This window comes from Callorhinchus milii, unplaced genomic scaffold (genome assembly GCF_018977255.1).
Source record: "Callorhinchus milii isolate IMCB2004 unplaced genomic scaffold, IMCB_Cmil_1.0 Scaffold5, whole genome shotgun sequence".
In the NCBI taxonomy this organism is placed as follows: domain Eukaryota; kingdom Metazoa; phylum Chordata; class Chondrichthyes; order Chimaeriformes; family Callorhinchidae; genus Callorhinchus; species Callorhinchus milii.
Genome location: NW_024704746.1, coordinates 31,101,850 through 31,114,128, shown reverse-complemented (window position 1 = coordinate 31,114,128; position 12,279 = coordinate 31,101,850). Strand labels below are relative to the sequence as shown.

General features: G+C 42.9%; 1 protein-coding gene across 1 annotated transcript; it reads right to left on the bottom strand.

Moving 5' to 3' along the window:
* Positions 1 to 3,412: 3,412 nt before the first annotated feature.
* med21 (mediator complex subunit 21) lies at positions 3,413 to 10,802 on the bottom strand. The gene is made up of 4 exons (XM_007895389.2): positions 10,716 to 10,802; positions 9,292 to 9,406; positions 7,644 to 7,744; positions 3,413 to 4,265 (listed from the first exon to the last, which is right to left on the bottom strand). Exons 1-4 carry the CDS (start codon positions 10,755 to 10,757, stop codon positions 4,089 to 4,091), a joined length of 435 nt encoding a protein of 144 aa, XP_007893580.1. The 5' UTR covers positions 10,758 to 10,802; the 3' UTR covers positions 3,413 to 4,088.
* Between the last annotated feature and the right edge of the window lie 1,477 nt (positions 10,803 to 12,279).

Below are 12,279 nucleotides of genomic sequence, written 5' to 3'. Positions count from 1 at the left end.
GGTTGGGTCGGGTTGACTCGGGTTGGGTCTGGTCGGGTTGACTCGGGTCTGGTCGGGTTGGGTCTGGTCGGGTTGACTCGGGTCTGGTCGGGTTGACTCGGGTCTGGTCGGGTTGACTCGGGTCTGGTCGGGTTGGGTCGGGTCTGGTCGGGTTGACTCGGGTCTGGTCGGGTCGAGCTGCTCCGGGTTGGACTTGGGTTGGGTTTCAAGCTTCGCTGCTCCTTCCCCTCTTCCCAGTGATGAGATTTTCTTGAGAGAGAGTGAGTGAGAGAGAGAAAGAGAGAGAGGGGAGAGAGAGAGTGAGTGAGAGAGAGAGGGATAGGAGAGAGAGAGTGAGTGAGAGAGAGAGAGAGAGAGGGAGGAGGGAGGGAGGAGGCGGTTGAGGTAATGGGATTGGGATTGGGATGGGGGAGGGGATGGGACCCTCTTCCGGGCTCAACCAAACCTGAGCAGCACAGAGCCGGGCTGGAGCCCCGCGGCCGCCCAATGGGGAGGGAGACTGGTGGTGGCAACACTGAGCTCTGCCCATTGCCAACCAATCAGCAGCTTCAGTTCCCACAGAGGAGGGCGGCATTTCCTTTAATAGTCAAGTTCGGGTGAACCAACCAACCAACCGATATAGTACTACACCTGACACTCCCCTCCACCTCCTCCTCACTCACTCACTCACTCCTTCATTCACTCCCTCCCTCCCTCCCTCTCTTCCTCCCTCCCTCACTCACTCACTCCTTCATTCACTCCCTCCCTCCCTTCCTCACTCCCTCACTCCTTCATTCACTCACTCACTCCTTCATTCACTCCTTCCCTTCCTCCCTCCCTCACTCCCTCCCTTCCTCCCTCACTCACTCACTCCCTCACTCCTTCATTCACTCCCTCCCTTCCTCCCTCCCTCACTCCCTCCCTCCCTTCCTCCCTCACTCACTTACTTCATTCACTCCCTCCCTCCCTCTCTTCCTCCTCCCTCCCTCACTCCTTCATTCACTCCCTCCCTCACTCCCTCCCTCCCTCCCTCACTCCTTCATTCACCCCCTCACTCCCTCCTTCCCTCACTCCTTCATTCACTCCCTCCCTCACTCCCTCCCTCTCTTCCTCCCTCCCTCACTCACTCCTTCATTCACTCCCTCCCTTCCTCCCTCCCTCACTCACTCCCTCATTCCTTCATTCACTCCATCCCTTCCTCCCTCCCTCACTCCTTCATTCACTCACTCACTCACTCACTCCCTTCCTCACTCCCTCACTCACTCCCTCCCTCACTCACTCACTCACTCACTCACTCCCTTCCTGACTCACTCACTCACTCAAAGGCACAAGATCTCTGCAGTGTTTCACCCCAATGAGCTTGTGCTGTTGTTGCGTTCCTTTCCCCCAGGGAAAGCCGCTCTAGGATCATGACAACAACTTGCATTTATTACGGCGCCCCCTTCGCGCGAGGGCGCCAGAGCACCTTAATCCCGAGTGGCTCGGCCCCGCCGCGTGCCGCGAAGGGATCGTAACGAGTTGCGGCTTTCCTCCTGTCGTGGGAATTATTTCTTTGAGATAAGTGCACCTTTATATCTTCTGTGTACAGATAAATATGTACTTGGTTTTTTTAAAAAAAAATGAACCCTCCATCGATCGCCGGCAAAATAGTAATAACAATAACAATCCTTGCGTTTGACATAGCGCCTCATCATGTCTTCAAGACGCCTCAGAGCGCTTCATGCAGTATACGGTAAAGTGAATTGACTGCTTATTGTGTGGGAGAAACACAGCAGCCAATTCTATATTACACAGTCACTGCATATTACAGTAAATCCTGTGAAGCTCTTTGAGATGTTCTCCGAAGTGAAAGGAGCTGCCTGTATATGGCTTGGGACTGCATGGAATCAAATAATTAAAATGTTTTTCCTCTGTCTATGATCTGTGAAACAAAGCTGCAGTGTCTCGTCGAGCTGTCAAAATATTGAGGCTGAGGATAGGTACCAAAAGGGGCCGAGTTTGAGGATACCCATTTTTTCATCAGTTTATCCAGACTTGCTTCCCCTGCTGCGGGGAAAGGTTTGTGATCAATATTTGTAAATGGAAAAATGTTGTGGTGAGCGGCCAGCAATATTTAAAATAATGCTTGTGTTTGATATTGCAACTGTGACATTGTGAGGACATTTTCAAAGCACATCACAGGATTTTTTATTGTGTGTAGTGACTGTGTTGATCTCAATATTTACCACTTAGTCTGTATGCAATGATTTGGCAACTGAGTATATTTCAAATGTAAAATTAGCTACTGTTCAAGTTGTTCATTGCGGGACATATAATTGTGATGATTTTGCAGATCCAAGAGGACTTACAAAATATCCCGACACAATCCCTAGATTATGATGGTGGTGGACAAGTTTTACACTGATTTGTCATCAATCTCACACCATTTGCTCTTTCCCATCTGTCTTACCACACACTCATACTTTCACTCAGTATGTTTATATTAATAATAATAATAATCCTTGCATTTGATATAGCGCTTTTCACGTCGGGAGGACGTCCCAAAGCGCTTTGCAGAACACACTGTAAAGTGAATTGACTGTATATTTGTGGGCGAACGCGGCAGCCAATTGCACACAGCAATGTCCCACAAACAGTCATAGATTGAAAATGACCAATTTATTATTGTTTTTGGTTTTGGAGGGATTATTATTAGGTGTGTGGAGTAAGGAAATTTGCCCAAGGTTTCGCCCTCTGCCTGGAATTGAACCCAGGTCTCTAACCACTGAGCTACAGGACTCCATATTATCAGTGTCTTCCTTGTTTGTGACACCCACTCTCTTCTCTCCCAGATCTCCCACTGTCACACATATTCCTCCCCCCCCCCAATCATTTTGTCTATTTATCTCGTTTAGCTCTCATACTGTGTCTCATTCACTCTCACTTTTCACCCTCATACATTTAACAGTCACAGTCAAAATGCAAAATGGCTGTTTTTGCCACACTGGTTAGTTACAAATAGCGTTGAATAAAGAGGGATGATTAGGAGGAATATTTTTACACAGAGGGTTGTCAGGATGGGAAATACACAACTGATGTGGTGGTCGAGGCAGGATCCATTATAGCTTTGTAAGAGGCAACATGTGATTTTCAGGTGTATGGGGAAAAGACAAACACAGTGAGATTGAATTAATTCTTTCTTTCAGAGCCAGCAGAAGTGATGGACTAAATGGCCTTCTGGGCTGTAATATTCTATGGGTCCAATGCACTTAGCAGGACACCGTGTGAACATTTTCTCATGTGCAAAATATAGAATCTAGTTAACGTGTAACACGATAAGTTGACTAAATCTATTTACCAGAAATATTAACAGGTGAGGGGAGACAAATGAACTACTATTTTCAAAACCAGATACAAGCACAGCAAGTCACACCTGATAAAATACTTCAGTCATTTTCTCCATGCCTTCAACACCAAGCCAAAGTCAACCATTGAAAAGTTTATTTATAATTTTAAACTGAAACATACACCATATAAACAAAATATTATATAGGAACTTGAATACAATATTTATTCCATATATGCAGAAGATCTAACTAACTATACAGTTATGAAATCTTCACTGGAACATCTACTGTTCCAAGTTTCTATTGGTTTTGTCAGATTAGGTCTGGTCTAACAAAAGGTCTTATTTCTAAGAACATATTTCAATTCTCTAATCACTCTAATGACATAGCACCAAAGGGAACATGTTTCAGTATGCAACAGATTAAACATGTGTTTTCCAAAATGTAAAGAACTTTAGTTTTATGAGAACAGTTGATTTATTGAGTTTTCAAAGCCAAATTGAGACTTTTGCTGTAGCAGACAATGTTACATGTCCAATTGCTCTTCTTTTTAAAAAAAACTTGCAAAAGGATCAAAAAGGAAGAAAGTTGAAGACAAGTATGCTGAGGAAAAATAAGTTTACTCTTTCACAAAGAAAAAATTGTTACCGGGAGCATTCTTTAGAGTTTTAATAAAAATAATTTTTAAAAAAATCGTATTTTTTGCAGCAACAGTGTATGATCCAAGGCGACAACAGTTCTCAAGCAGTTAAGATCGCGCCCTTAGTTTACCATGTCCTGCTATTACGATTCAGGAACATGCTGACTATGTCCACTGCTTCTTGTCCCAAGCTGCGACTGAGCAATATCAGCTAATGCACTCTGTATCTTTTCCAACAGCATATCCCCTTGGTAAACAACCAATTCTAACCGAGCTGCAGCTTCGTGATTTTCCGCTTCTAACCGACGTAAACTTTCAGCCTGGAGGTCAAGAAACAACAGTTATTACAGCTTACGCTTCACCACAGTCCACTAACACCACATATGGAAAAGCATTTATTCTTCCAGGTTTACAGCTGTTGTCCTGAATAGGCAAACCTACTCATTTTCTTGTGAAACATGATACTGCATCGGAAAAGCAGTGTTTACACGGGACGTGATTGCAGATGATGTCAGCACATTATATTCTCATAACCAGGGGATATTACCCTGGAGGAGGGCAATTTACAGGTATAAATACTTTACAGTAATTGAACCAGCTAACAGGAAAAAGGAAGTTGGACAATTTCTACCAGCAAGATGCATTAACAAGATAATTTAGATTTCTAATCTACCAATCGTTCCAAGTGTACCAGGCCAATATCTTCAATGCTCCTGATTATTACTGTGATGTTCACGAACTATTTTCTTAAACTCTGCATTACCTTGAATATCCCATAGATGGCTCACCAACAATGTGATAAAGATCACATTGCTTACACTGCACCTTGGCATTAAAATCAGAGGGCAAAGAAGCTCTCTAGAGTTTCTTCTGAGAACCAGATAACTTCTTGAGCACAATGAGATATTACAACTTAGCTGAAAGTCTATATATTACAGTAAAGGTTGTGAAACCAGGGATTTCGCAAAATCCCTGAATTTTTCAGTAAAATTGTGAAACCATGAAATCATTGAAATTAGGAGTCAGGGATTTTGTGAGAAAGTGATTATTTCATCATATTGATAACCTTCTTTGACACTGGATAAGATTATCAACAAATAAGAAACACATTATGAAAATGAATATTTTATTCACCATAATTTCATGTGACATTTCATTCATTGATGAGTCAAATGTTCATTTATTAACACAAGTGAGGCTTGCATGGCACCGGGAGTCTTTAACAGGATACTGGCTCCATAAGGTGGAGTGATGCAGGTAGTGCCTGAGGTGAGAAAGCGCTGACAGAAGCCAAGGAGAGCCTTGGTCTTGTAGACATTGAGTTATAGAAAGTGGAAACTCATCCAGAAATTATTGTTTGACAATTAGTCAGAACAGTAGTGGTGTCGGAATCAAGGGTAGAGTCAGAAAGATAGAGTTGGGTGTCACCTCCACACATGTAGAAGTGAACTCAATGCCTATGAATGATGTTTCCGAGGAAGTCTACAAGGCTTATTGGGAAATACCACATCCATGCAATAGGTGCCATATTTCTGCTGTTGAATTTTAAAGCAAACTGTTGGTGCAATATTGTAAAACTATAACTCATGCTTTACTGGATGTGGAAGGATTTGATGGAAAGATTTTTTGTTTCTTCTACAGAATGGATTATTCATTCAAGCACAGACCTTTAAAATTTACTTAAAACAGGAGTGAAGCTAAACCTTTTTTGAATTACGTGGGGCAGTCAAAACAACAACATGCATTTATGTAGCCCAGAGCGGCCGAACATGACGCTGATCCAGGTGATCATAGGCATGGCTGAAGAAGAAGGTCTTCAGGCACAAATTGAATATGGGGAAGGAAGGGGCAAGCAGAGGAATAGAGGAAGAGTGTTCCAGTTTTGGGGCATAGTGCCTGAAAGCGCAGCCACCGATGGTGGAACGAAGGACACAAGGTCATGCAGGAGGCCGGAGCCAGTTCAGCGGAGGTAGCGGGTAGTGGGTTGGAGAGTAAGCAGGTTGAAGAGGTAGGGAGGTCCCAGGGCATGAAGGGATTTGAAAATGAGTGTGAGGATCTTTAAATCAATCTGTTACAGCGACAAGGAGCCAGCGGAGCATGGCTTGGACTCGTGTGAACATAAAATAGGTTTATAAATACTTCAGTGAAACGATGGCACCATTTTCATCACATGGTATTGCATTTCTCATTGTCAACTACAGTGACAAAATGTTAAGAAACAGGATGAACCTTCTCAACCGTTTTAACAGCGCAGTAATAAAGGAAGTTGATGGGCCAAGTTTCCAAATTGATACTACCCTAGCTTACCTAAACCCTAGCTTTTTTTCAGTTCACCTCTCAAACCCTTGGATGGGTGCAGCATTTTACTCTAATTCTGAGAACTCTTTAAAGCTTAACAATGCATTTAGGTTTTTAATCTTTCTTTCTGGTCTGGGAATTCTCATACGGTACAAGATCTTTCTTATACCCTACAAGCTACTCTGTATACATTAGTGTGAAGATAAATCACACTATTTGGATGCTAGGTGGAAAAAAAATATTGAAATAAATAAACAGACATACTTCAATTTTATTTTATGCCTTTTACACAATGCACAAAATAAAATTCAACTATACAAAACGTCGGCAAAACGTGGCAGTCAATTGCGCACAGCAGTGTCCCACAAATAGTTGTGGTTTGAGTGACCACATTTTTTTTACATTTTATACTTTTGACTCAGGAATTTTCAAAAAAAGGAAGCATTTCATAGAACATAAAATCCCAAGCTAGATCTCAGTTGAGTTCAGATTTTGAGAAGTCTATACAATGTTCTGGTCAACCAACACTTGGAATGTGTCAACTCTGCCATTAATTCATTGGGAGCATCAGCTGCAACTATGAGCTCAAACCTGATGTGGAGACTCAACCAACACAACAATCTTCTGGCCCAGAAGCAAAAATACTACCAGCCAAACACAGCTAAAGAGACAATGCTCTAAACTAATGTGAAAGCTGAGCACTCTGAAAATAATATCATACTGGGTTTAATCTGAGCTCTACCCCCACCATTATGGACACCTAGCTAAGGTATGGCATAGCCAACTATGCAGTATGGTACTTACACTGTGCCTCAAACATACTTTAACCTCATCATCGGCCACCGTGCAAGTGTTAATTTCAGTTTCAGATCTTGAGCGATAATGCTATGACCCAAAATGTGAACCTGGTTCCTAGTAAGTGTGAATAAGTGTTGTAGGACTGCTATGCATTTGATCTGCACCTACTTTAATGGGTTTGAGATAATTTTAATTCACTGAACCTATAGCTTTCTTAACCAGAGAGAGTGGGAGACTTTCATATTCTCATGAAATATAAATATTTATAAATAATAGTATAAATATCTATATTATTTTATGATACACCAACTAATATGAAATCCAGCCCCTAACAACAATTAAAAGAACAAGTTATATCTGTTTGCTTCATTTATCTCATTGTTTCTTTATCGGTATCTAAACAAATTCATTTCAAAGTTAAAACATTCACAAACCTACTATGGGTTGAACAGCCCTATATAAATATATACAAACACATTAATTATACAGTAACTGATTGTTGTCCAGGTTTACTAAATTATGGTTCTACAAAATTATTACTGTTCCTGAAATTTACAAAGCCCCTTTCCAAAATTTTCTGTGCGTGACCCACTTGTAATTACCTGTAATGCTGCTGTAGATTCTTCACTGGGTAGTGAGTCAACTAACACATCTATGTCTTTAGCAGTTCTGGCGATCAATGCAGCAAAAAGCTGAGCATATTCTAGGAGAAAAAACATAATTATCCCTAAACACCAACAGAATCTGAGGGTCATGAAAAAGTATATATCAGGATAAGGCTCTATTGTGGAGGTTTCTTTAACTACAGAAAATGTACATTCCACCTGTTATTTAAAAATCCATAGCCAAGTCAAAAAGTATTATGTTTGACAAAACAGAATATGTGATAAGGCGCTAGATCAAATGCAAGTATTATTATTATTATGTCCGGTTATATTCTCACTGTATGTTGTTGGATAAACTAAACTAGAACACTTTAATTAGGTATACAGGGAGAAAAAAAAGTGTCTCACTATTGATCACTCCTGCAAAATACAGAATAACATTTTCCTGATCCCCTTTCATTGTCAAACACTCTGTCAACACTCAATACTTAAAGTTACCCAAAGAATGATCACTTGGGAAAGGATTAAAGGGCAGCCAACGCTTGTCAAACTATGCCTCAGGAAGTGACAAAGTCCCAAACCTCAGACATAGTAAGAAAGGGAAGGCCACAATACACATTTTGCAGATTAGTTATGAATATAATTTTAGTGCCTGTAAGTGCAGTTTGACAACATTTTTCTTATTTAATCAATAACTGCAGCTCTGGAATATTAGCAAATAGTAATTTTGTATCATTTGCTGGTTATCCCTGCCTGTCCTGTGCCTCGGGGCGTACTCCTGATGTGAAAGGCGCTACACAAATGTAATTTGTTGGAACATTTTGTTCTGTCTATTCTTTCTATTTGCCATTAACAAGGTAAAACGCCATAATTTATAACTAGAATGTGAGCTAATTTTCTATTTGAAATGAAAATCGGCAAGTATATAATACTGCATAGGTTTAAAATTGTATGATAAAGTTGTGACATGAATAATGTAATGCCTTGATTGTACTACAGGGACTGGTTTGATCAATTGTCAGCAGTATAGATGAACTTAGCAGACCAACGCCTGAACCTGGAACTTTTTGGATTTTTTTGGCTCAGTTTCATTTGGGGGACTGAAAAATTAAAATTGATGCAATAGCTTAATACGTTTTGTACAGCATTCGTTACAGCAGCTATATCATTTAAACATTAAGGAATTGTTTTCAAGTGTAGTGACTATTTATAGGCAAACATAGCAATCCAATTTGTGCAAAGCAGGTCCCATAATCAACTTGATATGAATGCTTATCTATAGAATGTTCCAGCAACAGAATAAATATTAAACTATAAAAAAAAATTCATAGGTTACTTCAATATTATAATAAGTTACTTATGTAGATCTGATTCCAAAACAACAAATATAATCTAGACCTCAAATCAAAACTTTAGGTATCTTAATTATACCACAAACTCATTGAATACAAAATTACATTTGTGTAACACCTTTCACGTTGGGAGGACTTCCCAAGGGGCTGGACAGTTAGGGATTTAGACCCAAGCTGGGGGGGTTGGGATCAGGGAGTGCGGCTGGAGGGTAGCTAAAGATGCGGTCGAAGAGGAGGGACTTGAGACAAGCCTTGAAGGTTGTCCTTATAAAAATATATTATTTAGTACTTACCTTCTGTTGGATTAGAGGGCTGGTCTTTGTTTATAGCAGTTTGGATGTTACTAAATGATGCTGGAGGTGCACACTGTTGTAGCACACCTACAGCATTACAGAACTGGTCTGCCAGCTACAAGGAAAACAAAGAAAGCCCAATTACAGAGAAGTTAATAACAAAAAAGTTAAACAACACAGTACTGCATGTTTTATGTATTTTATGGACCCTATAAGAAAGTTCACACTCATTGTGCACATTTATAACAATGCTCAGGACTCAAATACCAAGTCAAAATCAGTTGCTGCCTTTAATAGTCCTGGCATTTGATATAAAGAACCTCATGATCTATGTCATCAAAATGTCTCAATGCACTTCATAGGTCCTACTGTAACATGTAGTGTACCTATATTTGTAGGAAAAAATAGCAGACGATTCCCACACAGCAGCGTCCCACAAACAGGGATTTACACGTGTAGGTGGGATGCATGGGATTCTGCTGGGTTTGGATGCTCTTAAGCCTTGTGATGGGTTTGCACCTGTGTCAGACAGACACCAGGTTGGCCAAACAAGCACACAAGACCTGACAGGGACCACCAGGGATCCACCACTTCATAGCCCACACAGCTGACCCCCACTGACTCACACACACCCATCCCCACAGACAGACTCTCACACACACACACACACACACACATCCCCACAGACAGACTCTCACACACACACACATCCCCACAGACAGACTCTCACACACACCCATCCCCACAGACAGACTCTCTCACACACACACACCCATCCCCACAGACAGACTCTCACACACACACACACACCCATCCCCACAGACAGACTCTCACACACACACACACACACACCCATCCCCACAGACAGACTCTCTCACACACACACACATCCCCACAGACAGACTCTCACACACACAGACAGACTCTCACACACACACACACCCATCCCCACAGACAGACTCACACACACACCCATCCCCACAGACAGACTCTCACACACACACACACACATCCCCACAGACAGACTCTCACACACACACACACATCCCCACAGACAGACTCTCTCACACACACACACACACACACATCCCCACAGACAGACTCTCACACACACACAGACAGACTCTCACACACACACACACACATCCCCACAGACAGACTCTCTCACACACACACACACACACACATCCCCACAGACAGACTCTCACACACACACACAGACAGACTCTCACACACACCCATCCCCACAGACAGACTCTCACACACACACACAGACTGTGGCCTGGGGGAGGCCTGGCCTGGGGGCCCTGGCCTGGTGGGGCCGAGGCCTGGTGGGGCCGAGGCCTGGGGGGCCCTGGCCTGGGGGAGGCCTGGGGGAGCCGAGGCCTGGGGGAGGCCTGGCCTGGGGGAGCCCGGGCACTGACCGAGTTGACGGCGTCCTGCAGCTGTGTCAGTCTGTCAGCCATCTTCACCCCAACAACACGCCCTGTGATTGGACCAACTCACAGCCACCGCCAGCCAATCACACAGCCCCAACACACACAGCCAATCACACAGCCCCAACACACACACACAGCCAATCACACAGCCCCAACATACACAGCCAATCACACAGCCCCAACATACACAGCCAATCACACAGCCCCAACACACACACACACAGCCAATCACAGCCCCAACACACACACACACAGCCACACACACACACAGTCACACACACACAGACAGTCACACAAACTGACAGTCACACACACAGACAGAAAGTCACACACACACACAACAACAACAAGATTCCATTTATAGAGCGCCTTTCACGCCGGGAGGACGTCCTGAGGCGCTGTACAGTTGGGTCAGGACCCGAGCATTGGGGGGAAATGGTCAGAGTGAGGGGAGGGAAGGGAGGGAGCGAGGAGGGGTAGAGAGTCGAGAGGGGAGGTGAAGGCTGAAGGTCAAAGAGAAAGGTCTTGAGACCGGCCTTGAAGGAGGAAAGGGAGGAAGCGGCGAAGGCACTGGGGATGGAGTTCCAGAGCCTCGGGGCTGAGAGGCTGAAGGTCCGACCACCGATGGTAGGGCGGTTGGGGCGGGGGGTGTGGAGCAGACCGGAGCCAGAGGAACGGAGGGTACGGGCGGATAGGGAGGGGGATAGTAGGTCGGAGACGTCTGTGTGTGACTGTCACACAGAGACACACACACAGACAGTCACACATACACAGACAGTCAGAGACACACAGACACACACAGAGACACAGACAGACCCACACGGAGACACAGACAGTGAGCGAATCACACACACAGACATACACAGAGACAGAGACTCACACAGACACAGAGAGGGCGAGGCAGGGATTAATGGAATATTTTAATGTGGAAAGGTGCTAATAAATTGAAAGAATTAAAGTTCTTTCGTTGGAATGATTTACACTGCTACAGTCATAGTGTTATCATTTAATAATAATTCTTGCATTTGATATAGTGCTTTATCACGTCATTGACGTCTCAAAGTACTTCACAGTTATCTGTAAAGTACTGTAAAGTGTAGTGACTGTATATTTGGGGTTGAAACACTGCAGCTAATTACACACAGCAATGTCCCACAAACAGTTGTGTATTGAATGACCAAATCATTTTATTATTATTATCTATTATTTTATTTATTACCATTAATAGATACGTTACAGTAATTATACAGGGGATTTCATTGTTAAGTGCTAGTTACGGGGGACACCAAGGTACATTAAAGGTGCTTGGACGCAATGTCATTGTTCTATGTTCGGCATCTAGATCTTTTATCTACTACAACGTCCTTTCATTTTATATTTGGTATTGAGACTGGTTAGTGTTATGCTTGTCCATGAGGCAAAAATAAAAACGATCCGAAAATATAGCTGGTGTAAGTGCAGTGGTGCAGCATTGCGGGCGAACAAATATAATGGGGGGAATTAATATGTTTGTAAGTGTCGACCCATAGGCACAATATTGGCTAAATAT

Excerpts from the sequence above, each read along its gene's own strand:
- med21 (XM_007895389.2), bottom strand. The coding sequence starts at position 10,757 with ATGGCTGACAGACTGACACAGCTGCAGGACGCCGTCAACTCG. Across the intron at positions 9,407-10,715 it reads TGCAGGACGCCGTCAACTCG|CTGGCAGACCAGTTCTGTAA; the intron begins GTCAGTGCCCGG and ends TTTTCCTTGTAG. Across the intron at positions 7,745-9,291 it reads GCCCTCTAATCCAACAGAAG|AATATGCTCAGCTTTTTGCT; the intron begins GTAAGTACTAAA and ends TTTTTCTCCTAG.